We start from the raw sequence: 19,677 nt of genomic DNA, 5'->3' as shown, positions 1-19,677 counted from the left end.
TTGAAGGCTTACAATCATACCGACTTATAATCAATCCCTCTCTTAATTCTTTCTCTGCACACAGAGTAATTGTTTATAACAGAGCTACAACAGACTTGCCCCTTCAATCCGATAATCGCCATGCATTCAAACAGCAATGACACTCCCCCTTTCGTACATGTTCATGTCAACGGGCGATATTGCCGGGAGAGAGTTATGCATGGAAATTACTCAAAGAAATGGTAATCGTGTGGCGGTCGTTTGCCAGTATAGCATCGCAACAACTGGAATTCGGACGACGAATAACCAACAACTATTGAATTATTTTCGTCGTCGCGCTGCCCGACTGGATCTATAAAACTGAGAAACTTTGCACACTCGTCCATGATTCGATAACAGAAACTAACGCGGTGTGCCGGTAATTGCAACAATTCAAATCCTAATAAATGGACATACATCGTGGTTTACTAAAAAAGCTAAACTCACAACGTTAACTCAACCGCTTCAACATACAAAACCCAGAAGACCACCCAGAGGTTAATGGACATTTTTGCAAACTAAAAACAGCAGCAAAAACTCAAACTAAAAGTTCCTGTTGGCATAAAAAAAAGCTGTGTGAACGTTGTTTCCAAGTGAAATACTTACGGCCAATACCTGAGTGGCCTACGTGAGCTGCGGCTGTAGATATCAAATTCAAAGAATCTCCCTTTCTGGAGTTGGGTGTGTTCCTCCTTGAATACCAAACAACACACTTCTCGCCACGATTTGATGTTGCCACAAATTACCGCGAAAACAGCGTTGGCGGCAACTACAATCAATCGATTGAACTTTCTACGCGATCTGCGTTCTTCTTTGGTGTCCAACTAAAAGCGGCTGGCTTCGTTAAACGTCGACGGCAACGTCACCTTTGGCAGCGAGCCACACAAAATACACTCTCCAGCAACAATTGAACAAATCGTTCAACGTAATTTCTCTGCTCAGTGTTGTAGTTGTCTTGGCCTTCTGCCACAGCCTTTAGCACAACGTCAGCGCGTTTATCGGTTCAGTTGGTTCTTGTGTGTGCCGATCGATCAGTTTGCAATTTGCTGCTGTCGTGTCTGCTATGCTTCGGGATTTCGCGCTAAAACCTACAACGTCGCTGAAAAATCTGTGAAAATATTCATTAAGAAAGTACTCGGACGAAAATTGTGAATGAGATTTTAAATATAAAACATTAATAAAATTTAAAAAAATAATTAAGAATTTTTTGTTTAAATTCAAACCAAATCGTAAAAAAAATTGAATTTATTGTGACTTGTGTGGCTGGCTGACTGGCATAAAGAGTATTCACTTTTTGCCAAGGAAAAGTGTGCTCATTAAAATAACTCCCCAGTATTGCCTGTTATCGGCTGACCCATTTCTTGGATTACAATCTTCACTTGTGGATTATTGGCGATTATAGCGAGATTTCATTAGTGGACTACTGCAGTTCAACTTGATTGGATAATTGTCGTTGGCTGTGTGCATCACTACAAGGAGTCACAATGAAGCTGCTTCCAATATTTCTAGCCCGTAAGTAAGAAAAGCTTTGTGTTTCGAAAGTAGACGTTTTAAGCGGATTAATTAAAGTTGGCATTCAGAATTTCGCGCTTTGCCGAAAATGTTGTATATTTGTAATGGAAATTCGCTCAAAACTCTAGCACTTAAACAAACTATTCATTTAAATTCTGATAGCTATATCCGCTTAAATCTAAACATACAATGTATAGAATTTGAAGACATTTACCTTGGCTATAGCGATACATTAAGAGACCGACATTACTACAATATAATGATAAAGGAAATTATTCTAAGCCGATCGGCGCAGTTAATAATGGGTCTAGAGTAGTGGTGGAGTAGGGATAGCTGAACCAATTTTCCGACCATATTCAATAACGTTGGTTACATGATTTTTCGATATATTTTTCGATATCTTAGGGCCTGCCTTACCCTAATAAAGGATGTGTTTTTATACCCACCACCGAAGGATGGGGGTATATTCATTTTGTCATTCCGTTTGCAACACATCGAAATAAAAGTATATATATTCTTGATCAATGGATAAATCTAAGACGATCTAGCCATGTCCGTCCGTCTATCCGTCTGTCTGTTGAACTCACGCTACAGTCTTTAAAAATAGAGATATTGAGCTGAAACTTTGCACAGATTCTTTTTTTTCTTGTTCATAAGTAGGTTAAATTCGAAGGTGGGCTATATCGGACTACATCTTGATATAGCCCCCATATATTGGGTTGCCCAAAAAGTAATTGCGGATTTTTTTAAAAGAAAGTAAATGCATTTTTAATAAAACTTACACGTTTTTTTCTAAAGCAAGCTAAAAGTAACAGCTGATAACTGACAGAAGAAAGAATGCAATTACAGAGTCACAAGCTGTGAAAAAATTTGTCAACGTCGACTATATGAAAAATCCGCAATTACTTTTTGGGCAACTCAATAGACCGATCCACCGATTTAGGGTCTAAGGCCCATAAAAGCCACATTCATTATCCGATTTTGCCGAAATTCGTGACAGTGGGTTGCGTTAGGCCACACGACATGCATCTTCAATTTGGACCAGATCCATCCAGATTTGGATATAGCTGCCGATTTCGCCGAAATTTGTGACAGTGAGTTGTGTAAGGCTCTTCGGCAACTTTCTTCAATTTGGCCCAGATCGGTTCAGATTTGGATATAGCTACCATATAGATCGATTTCTCGATTTAAAGTCTTGGCCCCATAAATGCAAAATATTTGATGTCAACTGGACAACAATTTGATGACAATCCCACAACTATTTGAACCTGTACCTTAATTACTAAAATACAAAAATATGAAGACATTTGGATATTGCTTATTCTAATAAGGAAATAATTCTAAATCGATCGGTAACAAAGTATACTGATCTACTATTTTATGTTTATTTCTTCATCGATTGATATGCATACCCTACACCACTACTGAGGTAAGGGATATTATAACTTAGTGCATTTGTTTGAAACACCCAGAAGGAAGACAGCTAGACAAATTGATAAGTATACCGATCGACTCAGAATCACTTTCTGATTCGATTTAGCTATGTCCGTTTGTCTGTTCATGTAAGTTTGTGAACAAAGTACAGGTCGCAATTTTCATCCATTCATCTTCAAATTTGGCACAGGCATTTCTGTCAAACCAGCAAAATAAAAGCTTCTAGGACCAGAATAAGGATAATCGAAAGACCGATTTATATGGGAACTAAGATTAAAGAGCGATTTAGATCGTACATGGCACAGTTGTTGGAGGTCGTAACAAAACACCATGTGCAAAATTTTAGCCAAATCGGACAAAAATTGTGGCATCCAGAGAATCCAGACGTGAAATCGGTTTATATGGGAGCTATATAAGTTAAAAGACCGATTTCAACCGTACTTAGCACAGTTATTGGAAATAATAACACAACGCTATGTACAAAATTTTAGCTAGATCGATCTCCCGATTATATTTCTTGAGCCTCTATATGGCGTATTTTTTATCTGCTTTGGCTGAAATTTTGCACAGTGACCTTTCCTATAACGTCCAACATACGTGCCCTGAGTCGGTCTATACCTGCTATAGCTCCCATATAAACCGATCTCCCGATTGCACTTCCTAAACTCCCAAAGGACACAGTTCTTGTCTGATTTGGTTTATTTAGTTATGTTAAATGGGTATTTGACAACATTTCAATAATATATTTAATTATTTCTAAGTTTTTTACTCTGAAATTGATGAAAGACGTGTCAAGATATCCTCACTTATGTTTAAAAAATAATGGTTCATGAATAGACTATCAAAAACAAACCATTTTTTTAAATTATTCTAAAATGCAAAACTGAATGCATGTGCCAATTTTGTTTACTATTTTTTGTGGCGGAAGTCCCCCTTTTATTTTTTAGATTTTTAGTAATTATTATCAAAACGTGATAAGCGAAGGAGCATTCGACTAAAATAAGTAAATAGGTTTGTTATTTTTTCATTTTTAATATTCAAAAGAAAGGCAAAAAGTGGAACATCCACTCGGTTTTGCTTCCCACTGTATATAGGAGCTATACCTAAATCTGGACCGACTTTGTCCTATGTCAAAAAAAAATCTTGTTCAAAATTTTAGGGCCCCACAAGCGTATGTGTAGCACTTTTCTATCCGACTGATGACAAAGGTAATGTAAAATTTCCCACGAACTTTCTATTAAGGAACATGAGATATTTTTTTATATCAATGAGTGCATACTGATTAAAGTTTAAGCTCAAAGATAAGAGGCCTCCGCTTTTTTCAGCCGAGTCCGAACGGCGTGCCGCTTAGCAACACTACTTGGAAGAGACATTTTCACGTGTCAGGATACCTCACAAATGTTGCCAGCATTAAGAAGGGGAAAATCATTGCTGAAAATTTTTTCTAATGTTCACTGCGAGATTTGAACCAAGGCTTTCGACATGATAACCATAGAAGGAAGGAATATGGCTGGTTCGAAGTAAGGATCCGAACCAGCTATGCAGGTGGGCCAAAATAGTCTTGCATATGGCAATTGACTGATAAAGACCCAGGGGTCACAATGTCAACCCTGAAAAGATTGAAATATGCCTGTTCACGAGGAAGACGAAGGTGGGCTAATTTGACGTACCAAGTTTCCTCAACAAAACGATTTCGATATCTGACAAGGTCAAAAACTTAGGAGTGATCTTGGATAGGAAACTTAATTGGAAGTGTCACTAAGGAGCGTACTGAGAAGGCTCACAGATGTTGGGCACTATGTAGACCGGCCGTAGGCCCGAAATGGGGCCTGAATCCGAGCAGAGTTCACTGGCTCTACAGGAGCGTGATTAGACCAATACATACTTAAGCCTCAGTACTTTGGTGGACTGCTATAGAGAAAAAGTGCAACATAAGGACCATACGACGGGTTCAGAGAACATGTTGTCTTGGCATATGCGAAGCGATGAGGACCACGCCCACTAGGGCACTGGAGACTATTTCAAATATCCGACCCATTGACATACAGATTAAATGTGAGACGGCCACTACGGTTATGAGACTTAAGGCAAAGGGAGAATGGATTGAGGATGGGAGCAGCTCATACCATGGCGGTATAATGGAGGCGTCGATAGGAAAGCTGGAAGGAAGGGCAGAGGTTTCCAATCGGATATCTAAGACGACACTTGAGGTCGAGTGCGAGGCACTGCTGCCACCGCCACAGTCTTGGACTGACGTAACCATGCCATGTGGAAGATCATGTTACACGGATGGTTCAAAACTGGAGGACAGAGTGGGTCTGGGGTCTCCATTGAGAATCCAAGGACTGAGATCTGTTTTAAATTGTCTAACCATAATACGGTCCTTCAGGCGGAGATCCGGGCGATCACGGAATGTGTGAGGTGGTGTGGTGCTATCGCGAAGACGTCGAGTGTGAACATCTTTACGGACAGTAAACAGGCCACAAGGGCAATAACAACCAGGACAGTAAGGTCACGAACATTTTTGCAGGGTAAGGAGGAGATTATCGCCCTTTCTGAGGATGGCACGATCCGTATCGTTTGGGTGCCGGGCCATAGAGGAGTAAGGGAGAATGAGACAGCAAAAGTTTTGCCAGTGAAGGCCAGACGACTGCCGTCAATAAACTTGGTTAATCCGAAGCCTTTGGGCTCGACGCAGTCCGAGTTAAGGGCTTGGGCGACGAAACAGTCGGTAGGTCGGCGAAAATCCTATAGGGTGATCCGGATCGTGAGAGGACGAGGCTATTACAAAAAGGAAGTAAAAAGAAGGTTAGCATAGCTTTTGGTATCATAACGGGACACATAGGACTACGAGCTCATTTATGCAAAATCGTTGCGGCAAGTGATAGTATGTGTAGGACATGTGGGGAAGATTATGCGACGTTGGAACATTTCTTATGCCATTACCCGGCTTTCGCAGCTAAAAGACACCGGTACTTAGGTGGGGACACAATACCAGATATGAACCAACTTAGGGGAGTGGTATGGAAAACAATTAAGAATTTTGTAAGTAGCACGGAATTATTAACTTAAAACTTTTTTTTGTGGGTATTTTTTGTGTGTTTAGAGCGCACAAGAAACCGATTACTGGCTTAGGTGTATGTCCATGGTGGTATGGGCGGATTAATATCTGTACTCTCTTTTCAACCTAACCTTAGGAACAATATCATCTAAAGCCGGTCAAAACGCGTTTGAATAAAAAAAGTTCTACCAATGTCTTGGGTAAAATAGGGAGAGGATTTTTGATTTTTTTTGTGATATTTTCTTTAATACTGATAGATATTTTTATACACACCACCATAGGATAGGGGTATATTCATTTAGTCATTCCGTTTGCAACACATCGAAATATCAATTTCCGACCCTACATAGTATATATATCCTTCTGTCCGTCCGTCTTTTATAATCACTTTAGATCCTTAAAAATTGAGATGTTGAGCTGAAATTTGGCACAGATACGTCTTTTTGATGCCCGCTGGTTAAGTTCTTGAACGGGCAAAATCGGACCATGTTTGGATATAACTGCTATATAGACCGATAAAGGGTCTTATACTCATAAAATCTTTATTTTTCATCCGATTTTGCTGAAATTTAAAATAGTGAGTAGTTTAAGGCTTCCCAATAACTAACCCAAATATGGTTCAGATCGGACTATATTAAGATATAGCTGTCATATAGACCGATTTCCCGATGTAGGGTCGGAAGCCCATAAAAGCTTTATTTATTACCCGACTTCGCTGAAATTTTAAACAGTGGGTTATTTTAAGCCTCCCGACATCTGACGTAAATATGGTTTAGATCGGGCTTTATTTAGATATAGCTGCTATATAGACCGATTTTCCGATTAATGGTCTGATGCCCATAAAAACTTTATTTTTCATCCGATTTTGCTGAAATTTGAAACACTGAGTAGTTCAAGGCTTCCCGACAACTGACCATAATATGGTTCAGATCGGGCTTTATTTAGATATAGCTGCTATATAGACCGATTTTCCGATTAATGGTCTGATGCCCATAAAAACTTTATTTTTCATCCGATTTTGCTGAAATTTGAACACTGAGTAGTTTAAGCCTTTACGACAATGACCATAATAAGGTTCAGACCATAATAAAGTTCGGACTATATTTGGATATAGCTGTTGTATAGACCGGTCTGCCGATAAGCGGTCTGAAGCTAATAAAAGCTTTATTTATTACCCGATTTCGCTGAAATTTTAAACAGTGAGTAGGTTAAGACCTCCCAACATCCGACCTAAATATGGTTCAGATCGGACTATATTTAGATATAGCTGCCATATAGACCGATCGGTGATAAGGGGACTGAATGAAGCTCATAAAAGCTTTATTTATTACCCGATTTCCCTGTGAGAAACAGTGAGATTTTCTGAGCCTCACGATATCCGACCTTAATATGGTTCAGATCAGAATTGGATATATCTGCCAAAAAGACCAAAATTTTGTTCTACAAAATTGAATAGTGACATATATATTAGACCACTCAAAGTCCGTGCCGATTGCGGTTGCTTAAGTTATCCAATTTTCACCGGATTGTGACGAAATGGGATTTACATATATAGCCGAGGTGGTGGGTATCCAAAGTCCGGTCCGGCCGAACTTAATGACTTTTTACTTGTTTAATCATAATTAAATACCTTGCTCCAGACGATATTAATTATCATAATAAATTACATTTCACAACAATGTAGTTATATCAAGGCAGCAAATATATATTGTGGGAAAATTCCCAAAAATTTTAGTAGAGACACTTCTAATATAGCAATTTTTTATGAGAAAAAAAAGCCTTTTATTTTAATTCAAAATCTAGGAAGACTATAACCACAGCGAAAAAGTCGTCGCCAAATGGTCTGCGATTTCGAATGCCATTAAAATTTCTGTACACAATTTTTTATGGAGGCTTTAAAAATCATATCAAGAAAAAAAAACACATTGAACACAGCCGCCAATCCCCTAGTCTATATGTATGTATATGCGTAGCAAATTCCATTGTAGACTTTGTAGCATTACCAGGGATTTTCGTAAATTGTATGTTTGTACGTTTGACATAAATTAATGGCAAAATAAACATAAAAATGCTATAAAATCGCGTTTGTTGACGATTATGAGGAGGTACGAATATGTTAATTTTTTTTCTTCAATATTATCGTACTTTCTGTCGAATTAAATTCTCTAAAATAAAAAAAAAAATACTTTGAAATAAACAACTATTTCGGCATAAAATTTCAAAGCAATTTTTAATCTGTCTCAAGTCTTTAAAGTAATCTCGAGATTCTACGTGTTTCTTTCGATTTTTTTTGGCTATTGGGCACATGTGGTGACTATAATCATCTTTGGAGCATCATTAAACAGTTCTTATCAGGGAATCTCTGATGATTTCATTATTATTTCTTTCAACTAATCTGCGTAATTTAAAACTAATGCATACAGCCATAGCTTTTCCAACAGAACTCTTAATAAAGGTCGGACAATGAACTCGCACAAAATTCGCATGTTTTCAAATGGAAAAATTTCTAAACAGACAAAACCTTGGCAACAAATTGGCAAATATTGGTTCTCTGAGGATTTTTGTGTGTTTCTGTTTAATGTGGGCCATCCATCAATCATAGTCTCAGCCAAGTGATACGTAAACAAGAATGGTTAGGAAATTCAAGGGATGTGCATAAACTTGCAAAAACAAGGAAATGGGGTAAGTCCCTTTTTGACCTATGTTTGAACTGCTAAGTGGAGCGCACGTTATTTCACTCGGTAAGAATTTCCCTGTAACTGGTAATAGGTCATTATTTTTGGAAAAATCTGATGATAGAGGTATCCATTAGGCGGTTGATGATCTGCGTCTGTTTTCAGTGGAGCGACAGATCTAGAGCCCGGCAGTAGGCTTAGAATGTACTCCAAAGACCCAACAGTTGCGGTGATGATATCAGGCCGTAGCAGGTTGTCTGCTACTAAAACCTCGACTGGCGGAGCGGCTGTTCCAGGCTCCACTAGCCGACAGACGACTGGTCAGCAGGGGCTTTTGACGAAGACACCTGGTTGGAGTCTCAAGGACAAGACCGAACCTATACATTCTTCGCATGCCTATAGTTTTCCATCGGCCTTCCCCAGCAAACCAACATGCTCTTTAAGAGGTTTAAATAATAGAAGACGCATCGCTCTCAGGTTTTTTGAGAGGCTTGAAGCGAATGATCCTACGACTCTCACTAATAGGGAGAGAAACTCCCTAAACTGGGCTAGGGAATTCGCTGCACAGGCTACCTTAAAGACTACACGTCTAGATTCGGAAACTGTACCGCAGTCAGCCAAAAGGCTGCGGTCACCTGGAGGGCAACCCATGCCTAAAAGAACTAAGGCGAACAACAGTAAGATGGGTCCAAGAACCTTTGCTAATGTCGCTAGGGACTGTTTGGTGATGACAGTTGTCGACAATATTCCTCCACTTGACCTATCCATCGGTGTCACAGTTTTCGTAGAAATCACAAAAAGAGACCTAAGTTCGTTCTATACAAAATAATCAAGTCTGGAATCTATATTCACTGCCTTCAATTGGTAGTCACTGTATCGCAAAGGTAAGCATATCAGTTTAAGACGACGTACGCATGGGTTCAAATCCTGTGGAGATTTGTACCTCCTAATGCTTGCGACATTAGAGAGGTACAGTGCCATTGTACGAAATGGTATGGCAGCAATGCAAAACTTCTGCTCAAAGAGGTGTCATACTGCGGAACACCTTTCGGACTCGGCTATAATATGGAGGTCCCTTATCACTGAGCTTAAACTTGCATCGGACAGCAGTAATTGATACGTGAGAAGTTTGCCCCCTATTCCTTAATGGAATGTTTATAGGCAAATTTGGATTTGCCTTCAGTGATAGGAGACCTCCTTCCTTAACCTGAGTCCAAGCGAAAGCCTCAGATCAACACCTTTTCATAGAGACGTTCAAATTTCAGAAGTCCTGACAAGGTATTGTGGTGCAAGGTATTGTAATATAACTTAGTGCATTTGTTTGTTTGGAAAAGAGATGGATGTATGGAAATGATTCGCTTAAGCCTTGTCCGCCTGTATTTCCGTCCATGTTAACTTGTGTAGAAACTATAAATTGTATTTTTGATCGATGCTTTTCGACGGATCCTATTAAAATTGGAAGAAATCGGTTCTTATTTAAATATAGCTTCCATATACATTCATATAGGAGGCCACCGTAGCGCAGATGTTAGCATGTCCGCCTATGAACGCTGAACGCCTGGGTTCGAATCCTGGCGAGACCATCAGAAAAAATTGTCAGCGGTGGTTTTACCCTCCTACTGCTGGCAACATTTGTGAGGCACTATGCCATATAAAACTTCTCTCCAAACAGGTGTTGCACTGCGGTACGCCGTTCGGACTTGGCTATAAAAAGGAGGTCCCTTATCATTGAGCTTAAACTTGAATCGGACTGCACTCATTGATCTATGAGATGTTTGCTCTGTTCCTTGGAGGAATGTTCATGGGCAAGATTTGCAATACATTCATGTATGTTCTCCCGATTTTTAAATCTTCCGCCATAGGATAGGGTATACTAAGTTCGTTGTTCCGTTTAATTCGACATATTGATTTGAGACCCAACAAAGTATATGTATTCTTGATCGTCTTCACATTCTAAGTCTATTTAACCATGTCCGTCTGTCTTTAGAAAAAAAAACTGGGCGCTTGAAATCTTGCAAAAATACTTTCTATTAATGTAGGTCGATTGGAATTGTAAATGGGCCATATCGATCCATGTTTTTATATAGCTGCCATAAAAACCGATCTTGGATCTTGACTTCTTGAGCCTCTGGATGGAGCAATACTTATCCAATAACACTGAAATTTTACATAAAGTGTTTTGTTTTGACTTCCAACAACTATGCCAAGTATAGTCTTAATCGATTCATAACTTAATATAGTTCCCATATTAACCGATCTCCCGATTATACTTCTTGAGTCTCTAAAGGGCGCAATTCGTATCCGATTTGGATGAAAAACGACTTCTCGTATGATCTTCAACTTACGTGCCAAATGCGGTCGCAGTCGGTCTTTAACCTGATGTAGTCCAAATCGATTCATAACCTAATATAGTTCCCATATTAACCGATCTTCCGATTATACTCCTTGAGCCCCTATAGGGTGCAATTCTTATTCGATTTGGTTGAAATTTTGCACAATCAATTTTACTACGGTCTCCAACAACCAAAACTGGAGCTGAAGAGTTTCATTAATATCGCTTCAGATTTTGATATAGCTCCCACTTATGTATATGTTTTATCCGATTTTAGTTTCTTAGTTTTTTTGTGTGAAAAAATCGAACGGTTCATAAAGGGTTAAAAATTTGAAAAAAAAGTTTTTTTGATTTATTTTTTTTTAATTTTGTGATACATTGTTCTAAAATTTAGGAAATGCTGCAAAAAAGTCCTTGGACGTTTTTATATTGTTTCATTTATGTCCGGAAGATCAGTTTTGATTTTCAAGTCTTAAATTTTGACCCATGGTTTCTTGGACAAAAATTCTTAGAATTTATCGTAAAGTACGATTTGGACAACCGCTAAAAATTTACCCACCCTAATATAAATGCTTGTGACATTTTGTCCGCTTTTGAATGTCATATTCATAGTTTAGAGCTTTAGCTTAAACCGCTTCACCAAATTTTGATATTCAAATCCCTATATGAACGTAAAATCGTTCTTCACCAACAGTGAATATTAATAAAAAGAACGCAGGTAAAAAAGTCCGGACTTTTAATACCCATTACCACATTTCGTCAAAAAAACTGTACCATTTTTTAATCCACAGCAGCTATACCGAAATAGGGTCCTATCTGGACCAAGTTCGACAGGGACGTCAAAGGATTTAATACAAGGTGCTGTTCCGAATTCCAAATACCGAAATTGGAGTTCAAGACCGTAAATCGGGAGATCGGTCTCTATGACAGCTATATCCAAATATGGTTTGAACTCCAAATTTCAGCGAAAGTGAATAATAAATGGGCCTTATATGGGTTCAAGACCGTTTATCAGGAGATCGGTCTATATGACAGCTATATCCATATATCGTCCGATCTATACCATATTCAGGAAGAATCTATGGGGGTCAAATATAACCCGATCGGGGGATAGGTCTAAATGGGGCCTATATATTAAAATATCGTCCGATATGAATCATATCCGACACAGATGTCGAAGGGCCTCACAGCCACTGTGCTAAATTTCAGTGAAATCGGGTAATAAATGAGCTTTTTATGGATCTAACACTTCAATCTGGAGATCGTTATGTAAATGGCAGTTATACCGATCGATTAATCGACAACCTATTTTGATTTTGTTCGATTAATCGTTGCAACTGAATTTTTAAATAACGATTAATTGAATAATCCAAAAAAATACAACAAATGTACATCCTAATTACAGCAGACAAACGGGCGAACATGGCTGGATCATAATGATATCTGCCACGGTTTTATACATGCGTACCATGTGTGGTCTAAATCGGTTCATAACCTGAAACAGCTCGCATATTAACCAATCTTTCGATTTGTCTTTTTAAGAACCAGAAGGACCCAGTTCTTATCGGGTTCGGCATTAAGACGACTGTTTCCACTTTCAACATACCGTATGTTTCATGTGTGGTCTGAATCAGTCCATAACCTAACACAGCCCCCATATAAACGAATCTCCCGTTATGACATCGTGAAACGATCTTCAAGCTTTTCTTTAGAAAGAAATCGTAAATAGAGTTTGCTGAATGCCATCTCTGGTGCAGATTATGTACAATTCGGCGCTAACCAACTATATGGGAGCTTTATCAGGTTATACACAAATTTCGACAATACTTACCATGGATGTTGAAAAACAGTTTAGGTTAGGTTAGGTTAGGTTTGAGTGGCCGTCTGCGATCAGACTCACTTAGACGTTTTCGTCCAGGAACAGAAGAAGGAAAATGCCTTCTAGTTCCTACCGTTGAACCATCCCGATCGTTTTAAAAAGCCACATAACTTTGGAATATTCACATCCGCTAAATCAGACAGGTTCTCAAAGAAGTGAGAACTTAAAGTGGAACTCCTTCTGACTGCTGGTGCGGGACACACACACAGATTCGATGTCCCCACAGCTTCTGCAAGTCGTTAGACAGTGGCCTGTCATGACGGACACAATGACTGAGACGTCTCTTCTAGCCAATGACAGCAAAGCAGTATACATCTTTAAGTTTAGATTAGGCCACATAGTTTTGGAACACTCACAGCTCCCTCTTTGTGACCATCTATCATTCGTTGTCCTTCGGGTCTGGTCCTGAAAACTTAGCTTACATGTCTCTAGAGGCATACCTACAGATTCTAGTATCCCTGAAATGTGTAGGGTAGTTCCTAGTCTCGCAAGCTCATCCTCTTTACAATTCCCTGGGATATCTCTGTAGTCCGGCACCCAGAACAGGTGAATTTTGAACTGTTCAGCCATCTCGTTAAGAAATCTGTGACAGTCGAGGACGGTTTTTGTGTTCAGAAATACGTTCTCCAGGGATTTAATGGCTGCCTGGCATTCTGAAAAGATATTTTCCACAACTTCCTTAATTGCAAGGATCTCAGCTTGATACACACTGCAGTGGTCGGGTAATCTTTTCGATATGTCCAGTTCTAGATCTTTAGAGTACACACTAAGCACACCTGGTCGTATAGAAGTCTATGTAACTTCTGTTACCAGGGATGTCGTAGTTATAATCGCTTCTATCAGGAATAGTGGTACAGTAATTTTTACCAAATCATAACACCTCAAGGTGCCAAATCGGGAGATCGATTTATATTGGAGCTTTATTAGTTTATAGACCGATTGGATTATACTATGCACTATTGTATTGGGTTGGTTGGAAGCCTTAAAGAACACTATGTGCAAAATTTCAGCCAAAGTGGATAATAATTGCGGCTTCCAGGGGCTCAAGAAGTAGTATCGGAAGATCGGTTTATATGGGAGCTATATCAGGATAAAAACCGTTTTGGTAATACCAACCAAGTTATGAATAAACATTCCGGGCAAAATTTCATCTATATCGTGAACAAATTGAGGCTTCTAGGGTTTGAAGTTGTCAAATCTGGGGATCGGTTTATGTGGGGGGCAATATCCAAATCTGAACCGATATGGTTCATTTGCAATACAGCAATCAGAAGTATCAGTGCGAAATTTCCACCGGATATCTTTACTCTTTCGACCGCCATACTGATTTTGATAGACGGACGGACATGGCTGGATCAACTTAGAATATCAAAAAATATATATACATTATGGCGTCACAGATCAATATTTCTAGGTGCTACAAGTGGATGGACTAGGTGAGTATATCCGCCATCCTATGGTGTGGGTCAAAGGCTTGTGCAAGACCATTAATTTCTGCTTTCAAGACACACTAACAATCATGGAGTATTTCAAGAACTGAACTCTTCGTTCAAAAAAATACAACATTGTATGAGACAATTGAGAACTGAGTAAAATTGATAAACAAGACACCAAGTAACGAGATGAGTGAATGCATAAAATGAGCCTTTCAGCAAAAGAAAGATTGATTCGGATTTCAGTGAGTGCACGTTGTACGTCCAACAGCATCTTTGAAAAAATACGGTCCAATGATTCCACCAGCGTACAAACCACACCAAACAGTGCATTTTTCGGGATGCATGGGCAGTTCTTGAACGGCTTCTGGTTGCTCTTCACTCCAAATGCGGCAATTTTGCTTATTTACGTAGCCATTCAACCAGAAATGAGCCTCATCGCTGAACGGTGAATGAACACATTTCGAACCGAACACTGATTTTGGTAATAAAATTCAATGATTTGCAAGCGTTGCTCGTTAGTAAGTCTATTCATGATGAAATGTCAAAGCATACTGAGCATCTTTCTCTTTGACACCATGTCTGAAATCCCACGTGATCTGTCAAATACTAATGCATGAAAATCCTAACCTCAAAAAAATCACCCTTTATATCGAGTTATTTCTCATAACTCACTGTAGCGGCTATGAATTCGAGATAAAAATACTCCCAAGTACTGGATGTTGGCTGTTTTTCAAGATTATCTACTTAACAGCAACTTGTTCGTTTTACTCTATCTTCAGTGTCTCGCTCTTCAGTAGTTTTGAAATACAACGTCATGTGGGTTCAATGTTCACGAGTACAGAAAAACCAAAAACCAATGAATGGTTTTGTGCAGGGCTTTGGTGTGGGTATAAAAAAAATGTATAGAAATTGGATTCAGCAGATAAATTTCACAATTATGATGTTTTTACCCACCAACACAGTATGGAGGGGATACTAACCTAGTCCTTCCGTTTGTAGCACTCTAAAATATTGATATACGGCCCCATAAAGAATATATATCCTGGATTTTTAAGTCGATATAGGAATGTCCGTCCGTCCGTCTGCCGAAATCACGAAGCAGTCGAACGCAGTCGAACGAATACAGAAATCCGCTTGAAATTTTGCAAATAAACTTCTTATTCGTGTAGATCATTGGGGATTGAAAATAGGCTTAAGATTTGGATTGAGCCCCCATATAAACCGATCCCCAGGTTTGACTTCTTGAGTCCCTAGGAAACACAGTTTTCCGTCCGATTTGGTTGAAATTTCCACGAAGTATTTTGTTTTAATTTCCAACTTTTACCCCAAGTATGCTTCAAATCGGTCTATAACCTGATATAGCTGCCATATAAACCGATCTGGGATCTTGACTTCTTGAGCCTCTAGAGGGCGCAATTCTTATTCTTCCTTCCATCAACTGTGCCAAGTATGGTTCAAATCGGTTCATAACCTGATATAGTTGTCATATAAACCTGGACTGGAGACTTGACTTCTTGAGCTTCTAGAGGGCGCAATTCCTATCCGATTTTATTATGACTTTCAACAACTGTGCCAAATAAGGTTCAAATCGGTTCATAACCTCATATAGCTGCCATATAAACCGATCTGGGATCTTGACTTCTTGAGCCTCTAGAGGTCGCAATTATTATCCGATTTGCTTGAAATGTTGTACGACGGATCCTCTCATGACCAACAACATACGTGTTTATTATAGTCTGTAGCCTGATACAGCTCCCATATAAATCGATCTCTCTATTTTACTTCTTGAGCCCCCAAAGGGCACAATTCTTATTCGAATTGGCTGAGATTTTACACAGGTCTCCAACATATAATTTAATTGTGGGTTCCCAGGATTTGACCGGGCCGAACTTAGCAGATTTTTACTTTCCTTTTATGTTTTTTTAATTTTTTTTATTAATAATTTATCGCTTTCTTCCTTGTCTTTTTTTATATTTCAGTGGCCATTTTCGCTATCTCCTTCGTCCACTCAGCGCCTGCCGGGGACTCGGAGTGTGAGTTTAACTGTGATTTGCAGGACTATAAGCCCGTTTGTGGCACAGATGACAGTGGAGATACCAAAACATTCAACAACATGTGCATTATAAAGACAGAGAATTGCCTGCGCAAGACCTGTAAGGACAAATGGTCCAAGCAATCAGCTTTCAGCTACTAAATGACATTTTTTTCTTTTTTATTTATAGCATATCAGAAAACTGGCGATGGGGACTGTCCTTAGATGAGGAACAGGCGGGCAGGCAGGCAGGCAAATCAGAGAGCCTTGAGGTCTTCTTAATGTTAACGTTTAAATCTGGATTGAAATGTCTACAATAATTATAAATACAACTTTTTTATTAACATTTTTTTTATATTAATTTAAAAGCTATCTCCTTAGTTTAAGATCAGTCAATCGAGTGGAAATAACAATCTATCATTGTATGATTCATACAAATGGCAAGGACAAAAACAGAACTTTAGAGCATAAAACATCTACCAATTAATATTTATCATAAATTAGTCTGTAGTCTCTCTTTATACGTATAAATATGTACATCTAACTAAAATTTAGAATCCTTTGAAGTGGACAAATCCGAATTTCTTAGAATCCCATTTCCTAATCCCCCCCCCATCCACATAAAGCGTTCGATGTGTTGGCTTAGCTTTATCGATATTTAAAATTGATGGATAAAAAATGGTATTTGTGTGATATTTTTAAGTTTAAATTAGTGATGAGAACTTCATCTATGTCTTCAATTAGATTTCTGTGAATCAAAATAATCTACGATACTATGCTTAATGCAGGAAATAAAAGAAAAATAAAAAACTGAAACGGTGTTTTTTTTAACAAGGAATTTAATAAAAAGCTTAGGATTATTAAACTGATAAAGGCAACATTAAGTTTGATGTGATTAAACTCCAAAAACATGGTAAATTTCCCATGAACCATCCACTAAGGAACAGGGGATACTTCTCTCATATCAATGAGTGCAGTCCTATTAAGACTATCCCATGGCAGCTGGTTGTACGTACCGGATTGACCCGATGGAGTTCTTTATCGGCAAGGGCTGACGCCTCAGTGCATAACACACTGCTACAAACAAAGTTTAAGCTCATTGATAAGGGACCACCTTTATTATGCCTCACTGTGCCGCATGCCGTTAAGACTCGACCACTTGATAGAGAAATTTTAATATGACATCATATCCCACAAATGCATCCAGCATTAATGGATAACCACCGCTAAAAACTTTTCTGATGCTCACCCCAGGATTTGAACCCATGCGCGGCGTCATAGTCGGACAAGCCAACCTCTGCGCCACGGTGGCCGCCAAACTCAAAACATACTCTACATCCAAATAACTTTAATTGGAGACCAATTGGTTCATTCATACTCTACACCTAAATACCTTTCGTTTGCCCATCCCATTTATTTTTTATCAGTCTACTTGTCCTTCTTAGTGGTTTTACGGCAGGGTGGGCGCTGCCGCAGAATGAGTGATAGATGCGTGCTACTCTCCCGTATACCTTTCGGCGTTCCTACATTGTCACGATCAGACTTTTTGTCCGGCCACACTTTGGTGTTTAAGGCTACCTCCAAACACCTGGCACTACATTTGAGATTCGTACTCGCCTCTGAAAAACCTTTTAGGTTCCATTTTGTAATCACGACAGATTAAAATTTGAACCGGCGCCTGTTTATTCCCCATTTAATTTTAATTTATAGTGGCAATCGGACTGACGCACTAAGAGAATTTTTTGGCCATTGTGATATCACAACAGCGACAGAACAAAGCCTTCAGTGGGAAGGATTTCCGCATTACTAAACGGAGCTCGCTACCAACTTATCTAATAGGGCACTTATTATTCCCTATTAGTAAAGATGGTTTCTACCGAGTAAATACCCAAAGGTTGGGTATTTATTGGGTAAATACCCAATAAATACCTTTTTTTTTGGTGTTTATTTGGGTATTTATAATTTTGCAGATATCTTGGGTATAAAAATATTTTTAAAATTAATTTTAATGATTTCGTATTCTTTGTATGTAAACCTGATCTCATAAAATCAGATTTTAGTTTTATATAGCCGCTATATGCAGACTTAAAGTCTTGAGGCAATAAATGGATAATTTTTCATCCGATTTCGATGAAATTTGGCGCAGTGAGTTCTGGTAGACCCCTATTCATTTCTGTGAAGTGCGGTTCAGATCGGACTATACTTGGATATAGCTGTCCTTAGACCGACCACCCGATCTCCCGAGATGGGGTATTGAGGTCATAAAAGATCCATTTATTACCCGTATTCGATGAAATTTGGCACAGCGTGTTCTGGTAGACCCCTACCCATTCCTGTCAAATGTGGTACAGATCGGACCATATTTGTATATAGCTGTGATATATATATATATCGATCTCTCGATATTGTGTAATGAGCCTATAAAAGGAGCATTTTTCATCCTATTTCGAAGAAATCTGGCGAGTTCCGGTATCCTTCTAAACCTTTTTGTTAAATATCGCCCAGATCGAACCATATTCGGATATAGCATATAGACCGATCTCACGAAATAGAGTATTGAGCCCATAAAACGAACATTTTTCATCCGACTATGATGAAATTTGAAACATTGCGTTTTGGCACTCTCCTGATCAGAATATCAGGATTATATACAAAAAATATGGAATCGTCAAAAAAATTTTGAAAAATGTTTTTATCCCAAAATATCTGTAAAATTATAAATACCCAGTTTTGGGTATAAATAACCGGGTATTTACCCAATTTACCGGGCAAATATCTTTTTGGTATGTCCCCATTGCCCATCTCCACCTATAAGTGAACCTCAAAACTGTGTTTTTTGGGGTTAAGCTGAGTATTCTGTTCAGCTTTTCAAGCGGAATGCTGTCAAACTCCATATAAATCGCCGAAACGTTAGCTAAAAATAGACGGAAAAGTGGTAATCTGCTTAAAGTGTGGAAAATGGCAAAAAACTATTATAGTGGCAACACTTGAAACCATTGCCGGCATCATTTTTCTTTGCTTTATTGGTTTCAATGGTACGTTTTTCTTTATTTATTTGAAAAATATATATATTAAATATAGAAAACAATAAGTCCCGACAAATAAATGTGTTTTGGTATGGAACAACAACAAAACAAAATTTCAGCGGCTATTCCGAAAGCAGAATAGAATACCAACCCTAAGACAAAAATCTACGAAGTAACGAAAATTAAAAATTGGTTATCGAAAGCTAAATTTGAAAACATAAAAAAATAGTTCAGACGTTATTGCAGAAAAACAAGCTTTGACTTTCATATTT

At 38.6% G+C, this 19,677-nt stretch overlaps 2 protein-coding genes across 5 annotated transcripts in view; one reads left to right on the top strand and one right to left on the bottom strand.

The window, feature by feature from the left end:
- Positions 1-19,677, bottom strand: part of LOC106091280 (circadian clock-controlled protein daywake) — a 758,551-nt gene that overhangs the window by 132,531 nt on the left and 606,343 nt on the right. The window lies entirely within an intron of this gene.
- Positions 347-17,195, top strand: LOC131995383 (vasotab). The gene is made up of 3 exons (XM_059364144.1): positions 347-1,530; positions 16,327-16,500; positions 16,570-17,195. The coding sequence occupies exons 1-3, from the start codon at positions 1,503-1,505 to the stop codon at positions 16,602-16,604; spliced, it is 237 nt and encodes a 78-aa protein (XP_059220127.1). The 5' UTR covers positions 347-1,502; the 3' UTR covers positions 16,605-17,195.

This window comes from Stomoxys calcitrans, chromosome 2 (assembly GCF_963082655.1).
Source record: "Stomoxys calcitrans chromosome 2, idStoCalc2.1, whole genome shotgun sequence".
In the NCBI taxonomy this organism is placed as follows: domain Eukaryota; kingdom Metazoa; phylum Arthropoda; class Insecta; order Diptera; family Muscidae; genus Stomoxys; species Stomoxys calcitrans.
The sequence above is the reverse complement of the archived record's forward strand: the minus strand, read 5'-3'. Positions and strand labels throughout refer to the sequence as shown.

Excerpts from the sequence above, each read along its gene's own strand:
- LOC131995383 (XM_059364144.1), top strand. The coding sequence starts at position 1,503 with ATGAAGCTGCTTCCAATATTTCTAGCCC. Across the intron at positions 1,531-16,326 it reads GCTTCCAATATTTCTAGCCC|TGGCCATTTTCGCTATCTCC; the intron begins GTAAGTAAGAAA and ends TTTATATTTCAG. Across the intron at positions 16,501-16,569 it reads GAATTGCCTGCGCAAGACCT|CATATCAGAAAACTGGCGAT; the intron begins GTAAGGACAAAT and ends TTTTATTTATAG.